The sequence below is a fragment of the Aulostomus chinensis genome, chromosome 2, assembly GCF_037954235.1.
Source record: "Aulostomus chinensis isolate RoL2024-O1b breed Wild chromosome 2, RoL_Achi_v1.0, whole genome shotgun sequence".
Lineage (NCBI taxonomy): Eukaryota > Metazoa > Chordata > Actinopteri > Syngnathiformes > Aulostomidae > Aulostomus > Aulostomus chinensis.
In genome coordinates this window covers 33,702,049-33,725,795 of record NC_141321.1, presented here as the reverse complement: position 1 = coordinate 33,725,795, position 23,747 = coordinate 33,702,049, and the positions used below count along the sequence as shown (strand labels likewise).

Sequence of the window (23,747 nt, the reverse complement as noted above, 5' to 3'; positions counted from 1 at the left end):
CAGATAAAAACACACACCGGGACAGTGGAGGTGGCGGCTTCTCACTGGCGTACGGCAGCAGCGTTAGCGGGTGTGTTCAAGTGTGACGGGATCATTTCTGTAGCTAAAATAAACACCTGGGGCGAATCAGCGGCGACAATGACACCCAGCACAGACCTGCACATCACAGCAGAGATGCACTGTTGGAAAGTGACCACGTACGTTCCAAACTGCAGAAAGTTTAGCTGTTCGCCGTTAGCCCCACAGCTAGCAGCATCTGCCTACATTAGCAGGTTGAAGACTGGCTGTCAAGCCTACACTCCAGCCTCATGTACCTGACAAGCACCCCCCCCCCCAAACCCCTGAATCAGGCCGTGTGCAGCTGGAGTCGATTTTTAAATGTTTTCACTTTATTTCCATATTTCAAGCTGCTCTCGTCCTTCTAAGACGAGTATCAAGAAATGTATCAGTCCAGTGGTACAGTAGCCAAGCTAACTGTGATACTGACATTGAGGCTGTATTTGTTGGAGCTTGTCACAGCTGAACAGATGCGTTTGCTAGGTGAACAGAACCTTCTCGCCCTTTTTCCTTCGATATGATGGCAACAAAGAGATGCTAAATTAGCTTTGACATTTAGTCTGCAGCAGGGTGGAACTGCAGGCAGCGAAGAAGAAAGGACTTACTGGGTTATTGACAGGTGACGAGCATCACTAACAGAAGTGAATATGGTAATCCTGCACGTGCTCGCTCACTGGACGGACGCCGGCACACGCACGGATGCACAAGTGCTCATCCTGCTGCCAAATGAGGTGCGACGGATGGGCGACGCAGGTTATTTACAGAGAATCTCCAACATGTCAGTTAAATCCTTTCTGCCTTGGAGGCCTGTCCTCTCCCCATTTAGCACAGCCACACACTGCCTGGCACCGAGGCGGGCCTCAGAGAGTCAGAGCTTTGGCCAGGTTCACTGCTCTGACCCCCTGTCACCCCAGCTCAGCCTGCAAGCCGCCCACCACCACCATCATCACTCCCCCTGTGTGTCACATCCCTACCCAGCCCAGGAGCCTGCTCGTCAGATGTGCCCCGTCCCAGCACTGGCCCAGCTCTCGCCCAGCTGCCCACCATGTTAAAGGGCCAGGGGCCCCCTGCCACTCAGTCCATCTGCCGAGCTGCAGAGTCCAGCATCAGAGACGAGAGACCGCATACCCTCTCTCTTAACTCCCCACTCAAAGCTCAACAGAGAAACGCCAGATAAAAGATGCTCTAGACATGTGATTCTTTTACTTATGTGGGTTGCCGTGCCCCTGAAATACTGCCTGGGTTCATTCAAGTTAAACTACGTTTAATACATTCCCACACACACTTTCCAAGACCAAGACATGTTCAAGATTTACTCCTGCAGCTGTATAGCTCAATAATATTTTTAGGTATATCAAGGAGGGGTATTTTTATAGAGCATCTGGTCCAAGTGGAGCATGAAATGGTCTCAAAATAGCTTTTTTCTCCGATTGATCTGATACATGACTGAGTAAAAAATAAATGAAAAGAGAAAGAAAGAAAGATAGAAAGAGACAGATATGCTTTCGACAATGTGATCTTTCATGCAGGATTATGTATCAGTGCATCACGTATTAAGGAACAGAACATAGAATGGCGCGTGATCACAGCGAGGTGGCGGCTCCCGTAGGAAGCGTGAGAGGATCAGCTCTGATAAAGGTCTGGAACTCGCTCATTTCCATACGTCTCCTCTTGATCAAGTTTGCTCATTTATCGTCCAAATGTGTGATGACAAGCCTCTGCTTATTTTCCCAGCTGCCGGCGGTGATGAGAGCGTAATCAGAAACATCATTACGGCCCCACGTAGACGGCTGTGCCTGTTAGTCCTGCTACCCTCACCCATAATAACTCTGAAAATGCAAATCAACTCCAGGTAATCTATTAATGTCACTTCAATTTTATGTCCGCGCTCCAATTTAGCAGATCTTGACACATTTGGCGAGGATCCATGCTTGCGTACAGGTATTCATTTTGCCGGGGTTCCAGAGAGCACGGCCCGTGCGAACAGAAGACGGGCCATCTGTCTCTGCGCCCGTTTATTAATCGCCCTGATAATGAAGCACACTCCTGGGGCATCTCTCGCATCCAGCAAAACAACTTTCAGCAAGTTTGTTTCACAGTATGGTAATTGTTGTCATTCACACCCCCTCAGTGAGGGAGGAGGGTCTCGCGACCTTCTCCTAATTACCTGAAGCAGCGTTCAAGCAGATTTGGTAATTTTCAACTACATCACAACCTTCTTGTTAGCTGCAGAAGGATAGCAGAGCCTCATAATTCCAGCATATGGTCGCCAGACATGCGGGGCTTTTGTCAGCTTGTACTGGCCTTAAAGTTGAAGACCCCATTAACTGGAAAACAGGATTTACTAATCCTGTGAGATCTGTGCAATCCGTGCAAATGCATTACAATTTTAATCATGGACAAGCTCGCTCACATACAACGCGCCGCTTTTAATTGAATGACAATTAAACCTCTAATGAATATACTTGTGGATCGAAGATTACAGCAGAGCTTTGGAGAGGTGTAGAATATCAGCTTATAAATTGAGTGTAATGTGAAATAATTATCCTTCAATTAAAAGGAGGACAACATGCTCCTTCATTTTCCTCCAGATTAGATACGGAGACAAAAAAACTCAGCCGCGTTAATTAAAGCAGCTATTGTAGATTTAGTCTTTCGATGAAAACGCTTGATAGTTCTCATCCAACTGTAGTCACTGGTTTCACTCAGAACGCTTTTTTTTTCCGTCTCTGATGCTTTTAGATGAATACGGGTTGCAGAAATCAGGATCAAGGGGATCTCAAGTGTTGAGATCCTCGAAGCGATTCTTCACGCTCTTCCAACACAACCGTCTCCTGTCCCCATCACCACCCGACAGCGCCCAGATCACCGGCGCCGCCCAGCGTAGAGAATAAAGATAAAAAGAAGACTTTTGGTTCCGATGCGTTCTTGAACATTTTCATCAGTATTTCAAGACCCCTGAAATATTTTGTGCCAAATCAGGGGAACATATCAGAACTAAGAGCACATTAAAAAGAAAAGAAACAAACTGTTTCCCTGTAATCGCATCCATTTCTTTCACATCAGCACCTGAAGGAGGTTTCATGAAAAACTCTCGTTTTCAGGCAAAAAGCAGAGAAAAATCTTTTTTTTTCCCCCACAATTGAAGTGATAGATTATTTATTTTGTTGTGTTCTTTTTCCCTCACTGACATACGGTTACTTTATTGGAGGAATACTATCAGACGGAATCCAGTCCTGGACCAGGAGGGCAGCCAGCCGTCTAATTTTAGCCCGTCAACATCTCGTTTTAGTCACAGAGAAGAAGGTCGTTGGCGAACATATTTGACTCGTAGTTTTTTAAATGAAATTAAACTGAAACACAAACCAAAACAAAAGGGTGTTATTATTATTATTATTTTTATAAAAAATTCCCTCTGTGGTCTAAGCTGCATTCTTGAATAAAATAAATGAATAAATAAACAAGATGCGTCCATGCAGGGTAAAATAGGTCGATCACAGCTATGAGCCTGAAAATGATGTGAGTCATATGCTGTGGCCTTTGCAGTCACCAGATCTCACCCGTTTAACACCTCGGGCTGCTTTCAGACCGCCATGAGAAAAGAGCCGCCATCACCGCCATCATGCTAGTAAGAAAGGTGTCGTAGCATCTCTGCTAGTCCACACTAGAACACCAAAGTGTTCTTTTGTTTCTTTATGCTTTCTATACATTTTCATGTTTACTTGCACATCCAAGTACACGCAGGGGGCGGGGGGGGGGGGGGTTATCGTTGAACCGTGGTCCCCCCTCACTTCCACGTAATAAAGGTCTGCAACCTGAGGAAAAACAATCAAATTAAGAAACCATCTCAACATAATAAAACCGAGAATCCAGAAGAGGACCGGTGGCAGGCCTGCAGGCCTCCGGGGGGAGCGCTGATGAAGAAGCTACTAAATGGCTGATGCTAAATCAATAGCCAATATATCTCCCCGCCATCCTGTGATCAGAATAATGACGAAACATTCACCAGCGGCGGCAGGCGTCCACGTGTCTGCTGCAGACCTGCGAGCATGCGGCGCCGCTCTCTCTCTGCTGCCCTGCTGGAGCATGTTAGCGGTGCTGCCCCGGGGTATTTAGCTGCTTCACAGCATCTCTTGCATGGGTTGCTGGAGCCAAGAGTCCTGTGTTGCTATTTAAATCAAACACTGAACAAATATTACAAAGGCTTGAATAAAGTTTATATCAGCTAGAAAAATACAAAATTGAGCTTTTGTTCTGATTCAAAATGACTCTTTTCCCCAGCATGCTGATGCCTGTTTTCAGATCCCCAGCAACAAGGTTTCAAATCTGGGAAAAACAAAACACACCAAAAATACACAGAGAAGCTGACAGCGTGTTGTCGAAGCACCGGAGGAGGAGTTCTGCAGCGGTGAGGAAGGAAAGCCCAAATACCAAATCGTGTTTGCAGAGATTTGACTTTGCTTTTCAGCCGATTAAAACTTTAGTCAAGCCTTCAAAATGTTTTTTTTCAATCTTGTAAAACCTTTTTTTTATTACCTCTCAAGCTTTCAAACACTGAGTTTCAACCCTCTGAATCTTTTATATTCACTTTATCTGGTATCCCAAAGGGCTCAGCAGAAACCCGCTGAATGTTGGACCTCTTCCACGTACGAAAGAACATTTCTGCCAGTTAAACAGGAAAAATAGAGAAAACTGCAGCAGGTCATCATTCTCAGATACGACGTCCTCCCCATCACTCATTCATAAACACAGAAGTCGCCAAATTTACCTGACTAACTGTGGTTCCGCCCTCGGCAGCGCTACCGTGAGGAACCTTCCACTAAACGATTAGAATGGTAGTCACCTTCTTTCTCTGCCGTCCAGGAAAATGAAAGTCAGAGAAAAGTCAAAGAAACCCACACGTCTTATCCCACCAGCCCTTTTAAAGCAAGAACAAAAGGTCTTTCTCCTTCATTTCCCATTAACCTCCATGCTCCTCAGCACACAGGAAACATGGCGACCTCAGTGGCCCGTGTCACATATCTCATCCGGCCGAGGGGACCACTTCCTATGGGGGATGGTGGAGGGGACCTTCTATCTGTCCGGGGCAGATGAAAGGTAGGTGTTGGTGTTTAGCCCTGGTCTCGCTGATACCTCATGGATATGCTTGATAATTGAGGAGCCGCTAAGACGTTGATGAAGTCGAGAGTGGAACTGACAAGCTCTGTAAGTGGATAACATCGTCGGGAGGGAAGCAGCAGCCTGTCCACATGATATATCTGATTATTCCACGCAGGTGGGTTGGCCCAGGATATATCAGCCCACTCAGCACCGTCTGAACTCAATACCAGACGTAATGCGGCATCTTTTAGCTCTGCCATGATTACATTTTAATGCTTTCCAGTTTCAAGTCACTGCAGAGATTCGCTCGCATGCAGACATCACCAATATCCATTTATCCCCCCCCCCCCCCCTCCCCCCCTGGGGACTTTATTAGTTATCGGCTGCTCAGCACAGTTCCAGTAATCCACTGAATCCTGCACAAATTCTCATTTCAGTGTGATAAAGATGAAGCACAGCTGTAAAGAAACCGTGGTTTATGAATACAAGGCAGCAGAGATGAATGACTTATTGTTTGTTTGTCCGGAGCGTCTGATTCTTCCCATAATGCCTCATCACATGAAAACTTAACAAGAGGAAGGGAAAAGTGGTAGAAAGAAAAGCCTTTCAAGCAAACAACTTAGCATTCGTGAATGTTTAATTAATCAGTGGTGACAAAAGGAAACAACAGTCAACAAAGAGATGCCGATTTCCATTTCTCAGGCGTGATTCCCACTGGCAAATCACAAAGTTCTGCCAGCCACCACTTTGCTCTCTACCTCCTCGCTGCGTGTCCCTGCACTGCACTGACTAAACCCTCCGAGAGACGCCGGGCCCCGAGCAGCAGGGATCACGTAACCGTGCGCTGTTACTTTGTGTTTACACGGATACTTTGCGCAGGGTGTTTTGTTCATTTGTGCTCCCGCTGCATCTGCATCTAATGAGAATGCGATGATCATGGGAAGTTATGGCTAAATCACCCTTATAAGTCAAAAGCAGAAGCTGTAACCTGCAGATGGGATTTGCCGAAGCAGATTCCATTACAAAGCCAGCACCATCTGCCCGAGCGTGTTATGTCAGCTCTGTGACAGCTAACAAGAGGAAGCTCAATGAGGAAACACAATAACAAGCGCAAACCGCTCAACAACAGACCTCCGCACCCTCGCTCAACCCCTCCAATGTCAAAATGACACAAAGACACACTCTGATCTCCTTCCTGCTGCTGATGGAAACATTTCCTACAAGACTCCTGCTGCTCTGGGGTCAGTGGCGAGGACCTCCTAAAGATGCAGCGCACTGTTCTACTCCCAGGCTCCTGCCAATCCTGCACCAGCGATATACATTTGAAATGTGTGATCATCACACTTTGGTCATTTAAATGCATGAATGGAATAAAAATGTGAATACATGAATATATTAGCATAGACTGAATTGTTAAGCGGTTTGTGTACCAGTTGAAGAATGGTAGCTCGTAGCAATTAGCATCAGTCAGCGTTGTCAGCAGAATGTGTGAGTCTGCATGCAAACTCCTCTTCTGATGCCTCAATACTAAAATATCATCTCGACTTTTAAACCACAGTGAAGGCACGTGATGAAGTCCATGTAATAAATTCCTATTAAATCTATCAACAATCACGTTGTGAAATTCTGCAAAACTCTCACGTAGCGTCAAGTGTAAAAAGACATCAAGGGTTGGAAAGGAAAATACTGGACTTCTGCTTTACTTTTGCAAGATCTGGTTGAAGTGGATTTGTCACTCGTCTGTGCTCCGGTGGAGCTGAGCAGGAAGAGTTATTAAAAACCTACTCGGACTGTTCACTGAGCCTCTGACTCGCTCCACTGGGGCTGACGCTGTTTAGCTTATATGAATTTGTATGTTTTTCTATACACGTAACCAAAAAAAACCCATTGGTAAACATGATCAATCGTGAAGAACAAAAACTACTGTGGTTAACGCTGAAAGTGTGATGTCATCACAGAAGGTACCTGCTGCGCCTACATTCCTGAAACCTTCAGCGGAACTCTCCGGTGACGGAGGACGTCTGGTCCCCTGCAATCCAGTTCCTCCAGTTTTCGTCATCTCTAAACTATGACACCCTGAGCTGTCTAATCTCTCATAAAGGTTTGATTGCATCAGTTTATCACACAAAACTGACCGGACAAATGAAACTTTTAAGGAACGCAATAAAATTCCACATTTTCCAAAAATGATCCCCATGATGAGAACATCCGGCCCCGTGCAAAGTGAAGGCAGCGCTGTTTCCTGCTGCTGCCGCGGAGGGACGCGCTGGTCGCCTCCCGCTGATGCTGCTGTCTGATTCCGTAATGGCGCTAATCCAATTTCTGAACTGAGATTATGGTTTTACAAAACTAACCAAATTAGGATGAGCCGGACGCCTGGATGTCTGCCTCAGGTGTACTACACAGGTGTTATTATCTGGACCTGCGACTGTTCTGTTGACTCTCGCTGTTTAAACCCCGCTAAGCTCCAGAGAGCGCCGCTATGTCAGCCATGAGAGGTTCAACCCTCAGCGTGGATGGAACTCATCAGCAGCTCACCATCTTCATCAAAACGTAACTGATATCTGGACCCTTGAAAAAAATTTAAATTAACAAACAAAATTTGATCTTTTTGCCATAATTTTTTTTTTTTTTTTTAAAAAGGGACTCTTGTCATTTTGTTGTCAGCATTAAAACTCAGAAGTAAAAATATTTCCTGCTGAAGTAGAGGCGAGCGGCAGGTTGGCGTGGCACCTCACTATTCTCAGTGTCACCTTTTGGGACGCATCAAGCCAGCATAAATCACCAAAATCAAGAGAATCACATGAGGCTTTAACACTCAACCACACGATAGCTCACGGTTGCCAGTTGTCATGGTAACACAACACACTTTCTGCTCGGGGATGTGCAGGAGCTCAGCAGTCAGACCTCCTCAGTCACCGCTAACTGACGGTTTCAACTGTGACCTTCGACTAACTCGGTTTGAATTTCTGGATTTGCTGAGACGTTCGTGGCGAGCCGGCGCGCGCGGCCTCCTTGTCTCCACATCCATTCATCAGTTTTCTGCTCACCTCAGCCCATTAGAGCTCCACAGTGTCTGAAACACCCTGATTAGGCCACTGTGCAGAGAACAGGAAGTTAACCGTGACTCACCGACTTTGGACATCTCTGGAACAGAGGCTCTGTAAGGGCCTTCGGTGAACTGCGGTGGATTGTCGTTTATGTCCTGGACTTTGATGATGAACTCAGACGGCGGCTCCAAGGGCTCATCAGTCTCTGCGTTAATGACCTGGGCTGTTAGCGTGTACTCAGCCTTCTCCTCTCGGTCCAGCCTCTTCATGGCGTGAATGTCGCCTGTTTCCCCGTTGACGGCGAAGATGGTGCCCGCCCCCTCTCCTGCTAGGACATACTTGATTTTCTTGTTGCCCAAATCCAAGTCTGTACGTAGCTGGGAACAGAAGGAAAGCTGGTTAAAGTCTGCAGCAGGGTTAGATTCCGCTGTGCAAACACAGATAGAGGACTTTAAGAAGTACAAGTTGATTTGCTCAGCACATTCTAGAAGTTCTTGCCATGTAAATGCAGATAAGTGTGTCGTTTGACTGTAGGTTGGGTTCTGCTGCGGTGCTTCGTTGCAAATGCTGGTCGCCAGGACTCTAAACGTGGCTCAACATAGGCTACACTTTACTAAATGAGGCCCGGCGGGGACAATCCGTTTATAAGCAGCACAGGAAATGGACCTTAGCCTACACTCTTCCTTGTTATACACGGCGAATACATCACACAAACACACAGAACAGGGGATATTGCTCCCTACAGCCTGAAATTCACAAAACAAAGACGCTAGAAGTGCTTCCAACGTGCATTTCTGAGCAAGGGCGAGAAAATAAAAGTATCATGAAATATTAAAGAGGAAACCCTGTACATGATGATTCATGCTCACAAATAACTTGCCCCAAAGTTACTGGACGATAGTGCGTAATCCTCATTATTTCTGTAATTATAGTTTCATTAGTTCGCTAAAGCTGCATTACGTGCTAGGCTGAGTGGTCGGCTTGCACTCGCCGCACGGGCAGAGTATAACTAATGAGTCTGACAACGCTACACTGGGCTGCTGAAACATCTCTGGGCTGAAGAAAAGGAAAACCTGCCGCTGTTTCATGTTAAAACGGTAAATTGGAAGGGCAGGAGGTGCGACAGCCTTGAAAGAGAAACAGAGAAACACCAGGGCTTTGACATGTGGAAGCAGAGAACTTTGCTTTTATCCACATAAACAGAAAACCTTTTTTTTTTTTTAAACTGTAAGTCTCCTTTCATATAAGCCTCTTGATCCCCAAGGTGAGTGACTTTCAGAGGGGAGGAGAGAGACAGCAAGTAGAACATTTACAAATCCAACAATGTTCAGTGTGGCTGGCAGTATTTCAGTTTGGCTTTTTGTTAACACGTGTGTCTCTCAGAAAACAGTGCACGCACACACACACACACACACACACACACACCAGCACATATAGCGGCATGCATCTCAACATCTGTATTCAGCAGCTTTAATTTAATTTCCTGCCACAGTGTTTCAGCAGAGGTGCCGATGGGAGCGCAGTTAGGGTGCAGAATAGCAAGGAAGAAATCTGTCAGTGAGAATCCCGACCCCTAAACCCCTCGCCCCCTGCAATGTCTTTTATAAGCCGGCTTTTTGCATATACTGTCTCAGAGGTGTTGTTTGCAGACACTGACAAAGCACATTCTCTTAAATTGTCACACCTTGCACTTTTGTTTTCCTAATTGTGCCATCATTTCAGATGAATGATGTAGCTCATTAACAAAAATGCCTCGCAACATCCTGCACACTGAGAAACTCTTTAAATGAGCTGAAATTAATGACGGTCTGTCATTGCTTTTTCCTCCTATAAGTGACTTCTTGTGTGCTGGGTGTACCTGCTGCTGGGCATTTACTGCATGTGTCTGTGTTCCCCTCATCAGGGGGCAAATTGAGTGTTTTAGCTAGCATATTGGTTTTGGTTATGCTATACATCATGCGTAGTTGAAGCAATGCACCAGCCGTTTCATTCTATTGGGCTTAGCGCTCACATTCCACTTCTCCACCTGGCTCACAAAAATGATGCCAAATTCGTAAAAGCGGTATTAATGTCATTATGCGTGCATGGCAGCGAGGGACAAAGGGGCGTTGTGTTTGTGGGTTGTCTGTTCTTGTTAGCGTGATATTTCGGGAATGTCTGGAGGGAAACACTTCAAATCTGCCTCAAATGCCCACCGAGACTCAACGATGAGTGAAGATGTTGGTGGTCAAAGGTCAAAAGTCACAAGTGAACAGGATTTCTCGGGAATGGCTTGAGGACGTTTCTTAAAATATAAAATACTAACATCTAAATTTTGGAGGTCATAGGTCCGGGTCACTGTGAGGCGCAGGCAAAGGTTGCCGAGTGACACCACTGTGATGCGGAACAAAATCAGACGAGAACCAAAGACTACAACTCAAATAAATCTAACAAATCTCCACTGGAACGTCAGCCTCTCTGGAGCCTGTGGAACCGTCACAGAAAATGATCCCTCGATTCGGTGGCGGAGACGTGAAATTCCTGGTTCACCAACTTCACACCACCAGCGGCTGAGTTCCACAGTTTCAACTTTTCTAAGCTTCTTGACAAGACTTTTGTACGTTGAAAAATATTCTCAGGGTTTAAGCAGAAAAAGAAAAAAAAAACAAACACTGGTTAGGAAACACTGTTGGGTTCCAGATGTGAAACCCACCGCTGCGCCCTAACACGCGTCCTCATCGTTAACCACACTCACGGGCACCCGTCACCGTGTTTCACCAACAAAATATACTTCCAGTGTAAATCCATGACTGAGAAGGAAGTGCTGAGTGTCACAAAACAGTGTCCATGCGCATGAATCTGTACAGATCATTCTGAGTCCCTCAAACGGCAGCCAGATGAGACTCCCGCCGCGTCCCTGGACCGCTGGACTGCAGCTACTGGGAGCTGGACAGCAGAAATCCACCTCAAATCTTGGACTTTTGCAGGATTGCGGATGTTACAGCTGAGAGGCCGATAACAAGGCCGTATATACGACTGGAGGTGAACGCACGTTTGAAGTGAAACAATAAAAATTATTCCAGGCAATGAAAACATTAAAAGAAACCAAGAGCACAACTAAGATCAAGCTGCAAACTCCAGTTTTATAGTTGTGGTTCAAGACGCCGAGCCCAGCAGCTTGAGGAAGAAAAAGAAAATGTTGTTTTCTCCTGCTCGCTCACAAACTAAACGTCCCACCAGAGACGTCCTCCTTGGTGTCAGCCAAGCCCGACCATGTAGACGAGCATTAGCGGTGCTGCTTGGATCCACTCAGCGCGGTTCAGGTTATTTCAGGGAAACTCTGAAATCGAGGGCGTTGGTCAAGTGTCTGTAGATAACTGTGCCAAAACCAATCAAACTTAGAGTGCTACGTCTGTGCAAAATTGGAGTGTAAAGTCATTATGAGTAAAATGTAATTTCAGTGATGAAATGAGAGCGCAAAGTAATTAGGAAATCAGTGGTGAAATTAATTTAATTTAAATGATAGATGGATGGATCTGACACTGATGAAACACGGAGCAAAAAAAACCAAACATGTTTAGGTTGGTAATAATTTGTAAAAAAGTTTTAAAGCCGTGTTGTAAATTTTCCGCAGGGGCTTGGTTTCGCGTTCATAGAAAGCTGGAACAAAATTGCAGTCCTGTGAGATGTAACTTATCACAGCTGACTCAAGTTCACCGCTCGCCTGCAGCGGCCGTCCACCGCCACGTCTCCGGTAAATGCCCCGCTGGCCCATCAGCATTCAGAGTGATCGGCACCTCGCACAATTACCGAGGGGAGGGGAACGCAAGGTCCTGCCACAGGTCCCTGTCATTAACCAGGTTGCCTTGGCAACTCAAACAACACCAGCAACTGGGGTCATGGACTGTGGAAACCAGGACACAAGTAAATAATAGCTAACCAGCTAACACACTGTCTCTCTGTGTGCCACAGTGAGTCCCCGTGATTTTGTTTCTCACCACTTGGTGAAGCTCACTTGATGCTTTTGTTGTTTGCGAAGGTGAAGAGCAGCCAGGACTTACCTGGATGGAGAGAAACCCTCTGGACAGCCTGAGTAATACTGAAATATACTGCATGTGTGGTATCCTTCTACTTGTAACCAGCAGCGCCGGCGTTATTGTCTGAACATGCACAGAATTCATCATGGAGAGGAAATAATGCTGCAGCGGCGGCGGAGTTATTAGACGCTGCCTGTAGAAGGCAGCCATATTCTGAAGCTGCAGTTCAGAATGACGAAGAAAGCTTTGGTTGACTGAAAGAAATTACCCCTTGGATTGCAGTGCTGCTGTGCACGCACACACGTGCACGCACACACATGCACACCTCCATTTGCCAAATCCCAATCAGGGCTGCATGGGACTGCTTATCCTGTCAGCGGAGGAGGAAATATGTCAGTCCCTGCTGAAGATGAGCTTTTACGGCAATCACTTGAACAATCACTGTGTCCTAATGAGGAATATTCTGCAGATTCTACTCCCCCGACTCACCGCCATCAACCCACGGCCCCCTCCCCCACCCCCCACCTCAGGCCTGGGTTCCTCAGACTTAAGTGCAGCCCTACAGAGGGAACTAATGATTCTGCTCCTTGTCAGGGCAAACGCTAGATGGGACATGTGCTCCTCCTATGCGTGTACCAGTAGGGGTGGAGAAGCCAAGGGAGGAGATCTTGTCTTTATGATGCAGGTTGTCAGCTCCTGTCTGCTGGAAGCGACTGCACACACTCAGCTGGACTGTTTTCTCCAAATCGTCCCTCAGTTAGTCCTTGATATGTGTCCTGGTATCCGGACTCATATCGGCCCGACGCGTTATGGTTATGCTACCGTCTCCCATCTACTACCATTCATTGCGCTAAGCTAAGTAGCGTGGGCACAGAAGCACAGAGTGACGGGTCTCAAATAAGAATACAGTGTGTTGCTCCTTTAAACGACAGAGGACAAACATAAACTCCGTCCTCATCCCTTAGTCCCGAGTTCAACTCTAGTCTTCTGACTGTAAACCTTCTGATGAACCCGTGTAATGACGTTTAATTCCATTCTGGCCTTAATAAAAATAACATTTGATGGCATTTAACGTCGCAAACGATGCAAAACCATGCAGACGCATGAAAATGGGCTGCATGATGCCTCGCTGTGTTGACTCCAAATGTCACGTTTGGAGTCAACAAGATGATGTGCTTGATTAACCGAGGTTGCATGACCAGACTGGGAGATATCGCACCACGAGGAAATGTCATGTTAAGCATTAAATATGCAGTGGATGGCATGTTGTTATGTAAAATGTATGGGAACCCTCAAGGCCAAGTGCGGCACGGCGTTGATTTCCTTTACGTAACGCCTTCTGTAAGCGCCAGATGTTGACCTTTCTCTGCTCGGTCCAGTTGCCGCCCAGTTCTCCTCCTCTGGATGGAGCGCCACATTCACGCAGGACAAATCTACAGAGTTCATTCACAGGAGTTTCATTTGCAGGAAGGAATCATCGGGAGTAATTCAGTGCCAAAACTGGTAAAATTAGAGCTACCATTTTTTCTCCATCTGCACACCCTGAGGCAGCAGTAGCCTAAATAGTTACTCCAGATAGATTCTGCTCAAACATGTCTGGAAATTAATTGTAGCTTCCTCCCATTTGTTGAATTTTGCCTCTGTTAATTACACCTACATGAATAATCTGTAATCCTAAATATTGCAATAACATTTTGAATCTACGGAACAGATGGTGCAATGCATGATATATGATACACTTAGCTATTCTTGGGAACATTTTCCCTCCAGTCTGTCTCATGGCACATAGCATTTTATCAAATTGAACAGGAAAGTTCCCTTCTATGTGAACCACAACAGACTTTATCAGAAGAAACCATACAGTGGACATTGACGGTGCTGGAAATCCGCATGGAAAATTAATGGGATGTCGCAGCCTGAAATATAATCGGTGCTTCGATTTTACAAAAACAAATGCAGCTCAATTTAAAGGTGGTAAATAACCACCTTGAAAGAGCAATCACAAAAGACCGCTCTGATTACTCGGCAAGACGAGGCCACAAAGGAATTAAGTCCACGGGGATTTGCGAGCATCTTTGGAATAGAACAATAATCAATAGTGCTCCTCTGGGAGGTCAAACACAGTATTCATAGAGGCCAAAAAGGGGAAATTCATTTATTATCACAGCAGACACACTTCCTTTATTGAGACAATAGGGAGGAGATGGTGTCACGACCCACATACAAGCAGGTGACAGTTTGTAATTGAAGCCCGCGACACTCCGAGAAGGTACAGTAATTACAATCAGCAGTGACTCCAGGCTTCCACCTGCCTTTTCCTATCATGGGACACAGAGTTGACCCTTCAGCGCGCCTCTGTTTCCTTCTTCTGTCAGTGTTTCTGTCTCCACTCAGTCAGTCCTGAATTAATCAAACAAAGACTAAAGTGGCGCATTCGTCCGGGATTTGTGTGCAATTGGTCAGAACCCTAGACTGGGGGGGCACAGAGAGACAAATATGTATTTTGAGGCCAAAATGTAGAATTTTCCCCCCTCAATTTCGTGATGTTGCGGCCATGAGGCATAACTTGTTTCCTCATTTTAATTAATTCATGGCCACAATATGTAACTTGTTCTAAAGCAGGAAATCATTGAAATGGAACAAGCTTGTGGCCTCAGCTCCATGTCAGTGTAATAGAAGTGTTCGCATGTCCTTCCCTCTCTCTCTCTGCATGACCACTCTCAAGGTCAACCAAAGCTAATGCGCTCCGTGTCCATCCGTGCACGTGTTGCGTTCGCAGCCAACAGGGCCTTCCTGCTTCCCTAGAATACGTCAAAGTCAAAGCAGGTAGCTTTGGTACAACAGGGCAGCACAATTAGATTTAGCCACCCATGAAAAGCCTCTGGAGTGTGAGTGTGGATACATGGGAGGATGCATTTTAATCATAGTAGGGTGCAGTGTCACCACTGGGGGAGAGAGGGAAATAGGAAAATAAAACAATTCTGCATAATGCCTCCTGGCTGACAGCTACATCAGCTCTCACTTCTAGATTAACCTATTGTATGCAACCAATCTTCAGTATGGATTTTTGCCGCCTGCTCATTACATTCTGTTGTTGGAACAAGCGAGTATTAGACAATCAGTCTGTTCATTGGTGTGTGCCTGATGCAACTCTCAATGCCAGAAAATAAAGATGATAATAATAAACAGAGGCACACTCAGAGAGCAGACCTGAGGAACAAAATGTCCAGAGACAAGAGCGCCATACCAAATACCTCTGTAAATACCACGGCCCGGGCGAGATGACCAGGCAGCAAATTACTCAAGCTAATGCACGATGACGCCGTTTGTTCGCATAATGACACCAGACGTGACATCAGAGAGCAATTCTGTCGTCCTCACCAGACGGCAGGACGTTTCCAGTCGTGTTTGCGGTGACAAAACCAGGTGTTTTTTTAGCAAAATGTGAAATAAAAAACTCAAAGAACAGCATCGCTGCACAGGTGCATGACACACCATTCCTCATGAGAGCTGGAGAGCTTCCTGGCTGCCGTACGGGGCTGAGTATGGTCGACTGCTCCCACCTCTCAGGGGGTGGAGCCAGATCTCAGCTTGGCGCCCATAATCCATGGCTCCCTAGCAGGTCCAGATATGAAATACAATGTGGGCAGGGGGGCTTCATCCCTGAAGGTGTTACCAGGCCATGCATGAGTCTTTTCCAATGTCCCATCCTTTAATTGATCGATGGTATGAGAGATTTGGCCCTGCAGCCCCTCCACTTTCTGGGTAAGACTGAAGCAGTCGGGGCACCCAGTCGACAGGCGAGTAGACATGACGCCTGCAGTTAAAATAATATAAGTATGAAAGTGAAAGCTCAGAAATATCAGATGAAAGATGAAACAGTCTGGACAAAATAAAAATGTAGCTTTAAAACATTTAAGATCAATAAAACCAAATTTAAATTGGCTATGAGCTTCTGTCAAAAAAAGACTTGCTTCCAGCTGTCAGCTTTCAGCAGCCAGCGAGGAAGCCGAGTTGGAGTCTTAGTGAAAAAATAACTTTTGAATTGATGCCTTTGTTCAACACGTTGCAGCTCCATGTGTCCTCTGAAGAACTTTGTGGCCAGAATTAAGCCTCCGCATGAGAAGTCTGTGATTCGAGTCCAACAGCCAAACATCCTCTGACGCGTCCAAACAATAAAGAGACGGATTCATGTGAATACGGCTACAGAGGCAGCAGCACACGTGTCACGCTTCAACCACGGAGCGATTCTTAGAGCGCAGCCTCGACTACTGTCATTACCCTACCTGCAGGCCCCAGACGCAGCAGGCTCAGGGTGGATGCATGAGGGAGGGGCGCAAAACAAAACAAGCTTAATCAAGGAGCACAACAGTTTTCTCTTTCTTCGGCGCGGCTGACCTAATCAAATCAACCAATGAGATTGATTTCACGAGGTGCAGATGGATCCCGTAGCACGTCTAATTCAGTGCACTGACTCTCCACAATGATGTGTGTTTTCTCGGTCCAGATGGTGCTGCTCGGGTTTGTAATTCATATTTCAACATTTTAACCCCCCCCCCCCCCACACACACACACACCCTCTCTCTCTCACTCTCCCGTGATCTGTACTCCTCTTTTTTCCGCTCCTATAATTTAACCACTGAGTAAATGAGTGTTGATTCGGAGAAGTATCACAAACTCCTTCGTCAAACATGTGATCCTGAGATCTTGTTAAATGTCACAAGTGACACATGGTGAGATTCACAGAGGGTTTTTTGCTGTTGTTGTTGTTTCTTTTTGTAGCTCACATTTAGGAGAGTTAAAGAAAACGTTGTGTGATTCTTTTCTTCTGGCCATGACGGCGTCATGCAGGACTTCCTGTTCCAGCACAGACGGATACCTTCAGGAGTTGTTTGCATCAACATTCAAGGCTGCTTTTACTTATGCTGCTTATTTCTCTCCACTGCCAGCCAGACGGTGTGACATGGAGCTCATAGACTCGGGTCCATCACTGATGCAGACAGCACAATGGACACACACTGACCTGTGGGCTTCGATGCAAGTCAGTAGGAAGGAAACCAGCATCAGCAGCTTCCCATGAAGAGTCTGCAAGACGCCGTCCGCCAACAGAAGATGCTTCATACCGCAGCAACGTAGTCTCATGACAGGTGTGCATCTTTTGTTGCCAAGATGTATTTGTACAACTAGTATGTGCACATTCCTACAAGTGTCCCATAACCGAAACATCGTTGTTCCTGAACAGTCGGGTTAGAGTGTTACAGTGGGTCGTGTCCAACGTGGCGGCCATCACACACACAGGAGCTGATTTTACAACCAGTGAGCTGAAGCTTGTGTCTCAACAGAGTCGTCACATTGAGAAGCACTGATGAGTTTGATCGTCTTGACTGCAGCGTTGGCGCGCCAGGGTGGCGAGCGTCGGAGGTCAGAGCAGGTCAGAGTCCGACGGTACGATATAGGCTTCCGCTGCTGAATTGTCCGTGATGATGAGAACATGTGATCCAATCGCCTTCACGGTGCCGTTGATGGGGTCTGGTTGGGTTCAGGCACAAAAGCACCCGGTGCTAACAAACTGCTGGAAATGTCCCAACGTCTCGTGTTTAGCTGCCAGAAACATGGAGAAATAAAGTCCCGTCTTACTATCACACCTGAAACATGGCGGCAGGTTCCCAGAGGGCTCGCTCCTCGCTGCTCCGCCTCACAGTCATGTGATGGTGATTATATGAATTATACTTCATCACTTTTCTGAGGAATTTATCAGGAGGACAGCCTGCCATGGAAGATGCCTCCGAATGAAATACGTTAATTTAAGTGTCACCTACAAATTTTCAAGAAAAGAAGCGAACCGCTGTGGTGAGCTGCAGTGAGACAGAGAGTCTTGACGCTGGAGCACACAAGAGAACCACACCGCTGCTCGTGAACCCCAAAGAAAGACATTTAATGACAGAAAATAATCATTAGAAATAGTGAACAGACCTGCGGGATAAAACTCCTGTCTCAGATTTCTCTGTGTTCCAATAGGGGGCTTCATGTATTGCACACATACGTGTGCACGGATTTCCATAATTGGAAGGCATGTAGTGCCACAGCCATTCTTGGGGGTTTATTCCTGTGGAAATATGCAGATGTGCCTGTTCAGGCTGTCAAAGTCATTGTTCTCCACCTGAGAAGCCTTGCAAATTAGCCAGTTTCAGTGGCAACTGCCACCTCCAGAAAGGCACGCATTGCTGCTGTGTTGAAAGTAGCTCCGGTGTACGGCGCGCGTTCTGGATGGGGCTGGAATAATGGGCCCTGACAGCTTCACTGAAGCACTTGTGTTTGTCCTGTAAGCCTCCACTGTGGGCCAATTCTCATTACAACCCCACAGGCAAAATTTTACTAGATCAATACTTCATGATCTACCGATCCGTGGCCCAGGGGATCGGTCTCATTTTTGAACTTTACATATCAGAATCTGCTCCATCATGCGCGATCAAATGTTTGAGAAAATTATGATGTGTTGCCATAGATAACGTTACATATTATACATACATATATATATATATATATATATATATATATATATATATATATACACACACACACACACACATACATATATAATCTATAAAATATGAATGTACAACTGTTTTTGTTTTATGCATTAAAAAAGAGAGATGAGATCAAAAACATCTCTTCTGCAGTGGTCCAGGGAGGCAGCAGTGCTAAATGTCAGGTGCTCGTTGATTACGTGTAATTAAATAAATCATGAAGAAGACTAACAGCCAAAAAGGCACAGAGACAAATGTAACTTCTTGTGCAGTAAGAGGAAGAAGTGATTAGGACGGCTGCTGTCTTGGGTTTCGTGCTGCCTGGAGAGGGATGAGAGAGGAGCTGGAGTTCAACTCCAAGGTCGCTCCAAGACCAGGAGCCGTTGTAAAACACAGATGTCCTCCCAGCCTCAGGAGGCCGCCAGGCACCTCTCCCCGGAGCAAATTACTGCATCTGAGGTGTCAAAATGTTGGTAAAGATGTTTGTAAAGAATCTTATGAGGAGAACAATTCACATGACATGAAACGGGCTTGTATGCAAACATGTGCCACTCCTGTAAGATTAGAAGTCCATCCAGCTTGATTCTGCAGAAGTAAACCCTGGAAGGAGCGTCTAATGGGACTGGTTTCATACGCAGTACTATCACTATCTATATACAGTACTATCACTATCTACATACAGTACTATCACTATCTATATACAGTACTATCACTATCTACATACAGTACTATCACTATCTATATACAGTACTATCACTATCTATATACAGTACTATCACTATCTATATACAGTACGATCTATATACAGTACTATCACTATATATGCAGTACTATCACTATATGTATACAGTACTATCACTATCTATATACAGTACTATCACTATCTATATACAGTACGCTCTATATACAGTACTATCACTATATATGCAGTACTATCACTATATATATACAGTACTATCACTATCTATATACAGTACTATCACTATATATGCAGTACTATCACTATCTATATACAGTACTATCACTATCTATATAGAGTACTATCACTATATATGCAGTACTATCACGATCTATATACAGTACTATCACTATCTATACAAAGTACTATCACTATCTATATACAGTACTATCGCTATCTATATACAGTACGATCTATATACAGTACTATCACTATATACAGTACTATCACTATATATACAGTACTATCACTATCTATATGCAGTACTATCACTATCTATATGCAGTACTATCACTATATATGCAGTACTATCACTATCTATATACAGTACTATCACTATCTATACAAAGTACTATCACTATCTATATACAGTACTATCACTATCTATATACAGTACGATCTATATACAGTACTATCACTATATATGCAGTACTATCACTATCTATATACAGTACTATCACTATCTATATATAGTACTATATATATACAGTACTATCGCTATCTATATACAGTACTATCGCTATCTATATACAGTACTATCACTATATATGCAGTACTATCACTATCTATATACAGTACTATGGCTATCTATATACAGTACTATCTATATACAGTACTATCACTATATATGCAGTACTATCACTATCTATATACCGTACTATCACTATCTATATACAGTACTATCACTATCTATATACAGTACTATCTATATACAGTACTATCTCTATATATGCAGTACTATCACTATATATGCAGTACTATCACTATCTATATACAGTACTATCACTATCTATATACAGTACTATCTATACATAGTACTATCTATACACAGTAATACTCAGCACTATCTATACTCAGTACTATCTATACACAGTAATACACAGTACTATCTATACTCAGTACTATCTATACTCAGTACTATCTATATACAGTACTGTCTATACACAGTAATACTCAGTACTATCTATACACAGTACTATCTATACACAGTACTATCTAAACTCAGTACTATCTATATACAGTACTGTCTATACACAGTAATACTCAGTACTATCTATACTCAGTACTATCTATACTCAGTACTATCTATACACATTACTATCTATACTCAGTACTATCTATACTCAGTACTATCTATACACAGTACTATCTATACACATTACTATCTATACTCAGTACTATCTATACTCAGTACTATCTATACACAGTACTATCTATACACAGTACTATACATACTCAGTACTATCTATACACAGTACTATCTATACACAGTACTATCCATACTCAGTACTATCTATACTCAGTACTATCCATACTCAGTACTATCTATACTCAGTACTATCTATACTCAGTACTATCCATACTCAGTACTATCCATACTCAGTACTATCTATACTCAGTACTATCCACACTCAGTACTATCTATACTCAGTACTATCTATACTCAGTACTATCCATACTCAGTACTATCCATACACAGTACTATCTATACACAGTACTATCCATACTCAGTACTATCTATACACAGTACTATCCATACTCAGTACTATCTATACACAGTACTATCTATACACAGTACTATCCATACTCAGTACTATCTATACTCAGTACTATCCATACTCAGTACTATCTATACTCAGTACTATCTATACTCAGTACTATCCATACTCAGTACTATCTATACTCAGTACTATCTATACTCAGTACTATCCATACTCAGTACTATCCATACTCAGTACTATCTATACTCAGTACTATCCATACTCAGTACTATCCATACTCAGTACTATCTATACTCAGTACTATCCATACTCAGTACTATCTATACTCAGTACTATCCATACTCAGTACTATCCATACTCAGTACTATCTATACTCAGTACTATCCATACTCAGTACTATCTATACACAGTACTATCCATACTCAGTACTATCTATACACAGTACTATCTATACACAGTACTATCCATACTCAGTACTATCTATACTCAGTACTATCCATACTCAGTACTATCTATACTCAGTACTATCTATACTCAGTACTATCCATACTCAGTACTATCTATACACATTACTATCCATACTCAGTACTATCCATACTCAGTACTATCTATACACAGTACTATCTATACACAGTACTATCCATACTCAGTACTATCTATACACAGTACTATCCATACTCAGTACTATCTATACACAGTACTATCTATACACATTACTATCTATACTCAGTACTATCTACACTCAGTACTATCTATACACATTACTTTCCATACTCAGTACTATCTATACACAGTACTATCCATACTCAGTACTATCTATACACAGTACTATCCATACTCAGTACTATCTATACTCAGTACTATCCATACTCAGTACTATCTATACACAGTACTATCCATACTCAGTACTATCTATACACATTACTATCTATACTCAGTACTATCTATATTCAGTACTATCTATACTCAGTACTATCCATACTCAGTACTATCTATACTCAGTACTATCCATACACAGTACTATCCATACTCAGTACTATCTATACTCAGTACTATCCATACTCAGTACTATCCATACTCAGTACTATCTATATTCAGTACTATCCATACTCAGTACTATCTATACTCAGTACTATCTATACTCAGTACTATCCATACACAGTACTATCCATACTCAGTACTATCTATACTCAGTACTATCCATACTCAGTACTATCCATACTCAGTACTATCTATACTCAGTACTATCTATATTCAGTACTATCTATACTCAGTACTATCCATACTCAGTACTATCTATACTCAGTACTATCCATACACAGTACTATCCATACTCAGTACTATCTATACTCAGTACTATCCATACTCAGTACTATCCATACTCAGTACTATCTATATTCAGTACTATCCATACTCAGTACTATCTATACTCAGTACTATCTATACTCAGTACTATCCATACACAGTACTATCCATACTCAGTACTATCTATACTCAGTACTATCCATACACAGTACTATCCATACTCAGTACTATCTATACTCAGTACTATCTATACTCAGTACTATCCATACTCAGTACTATCTATACACAGTACTATCTATACTCAGTACTATCCATACACAGTACTATCTATACACATTACTATCTATACTCAGTACTATCTATACTCAGTACTATCTATACTCAGTACTATCTATACTCAGTACTATCCATACTCAGTACTATCCATACTCAGTACTATCTATACTCAGTACTATCCACACTCAGTACTATCTATACTCAGTACTATCTATACTCAGTACTATCCATACTCAGTACTATCCATACACAGTACTATCTATACACAGTACTATCCATACTCAGTACTATCTATACACAGTACTATCTATACACAGTACTATCCATACTCAGTACTATCTATACACAGTACTATCTATACACAGTACTATCCATACTCAGTACTATCTATACTCAGTACTATCCATACTCAGTACTATCTATACTCAGTACTATCTATACTCAGTACTATCCATACTCAGTACTATCTATACTCAGTACTATCTATACTCAGTACTATCCATACTCAGTACTATCCATACTCAGTACTATCTATACTCAGTACTATCTATACTCAGTACTATCCATACTCAGTACTATCCATACTCAGTACTATCTATACTCAGTACTATCCATACTCAGTACTATCTATACTCAGTACTATCCATACTCAGTACTATCCATACTCAGTACTATCTATACTCAGTACTATCCATACTCAGTACTATCTATACACAGTACTATCCATACTCAGTACTATCTATACACAGTACTATCTATACACAGTACTATCCATACTCAGTACTATCTATACTCAGTACTATCCATACTCAGTACTATCTATACTCAGTACTATCTATACTCAGTACTATCCATACTCAGTACTATCTATACACATTACTATCCATACTCAGTACTATCCATACTCAGTACTATCTATACACAGTACTATCTATACACAGTACTATCCATACTCA

General features: G+C 43.5%; 1 protein-coding gene across 3 annotated transcripts in view; it reads right to left on the bottom strand.

Annotated features, from left to right (window-relative positions):
• The window catches only part of cdh8 (cadherin 8), a 111,657-nt gene that overhangs the window by 55,777 nt on the left and 32,133 nt on the right, over positions 1–23,747 (bottom strand). For all 3 annotated transcript variants that reach the window (XM_086190670.1, XM_086190668.1, XM_086190669.1), the window contains exon 3: positions 8,290–8,584. In XM_086190670.1, coding sequence (XP_086046796.1) covers positions 8,290–8,584 — 295 coding nt within the window. The remainder of the gene's footprint in view (positions 1–8,289; positions 8,585–23,747) is intronic.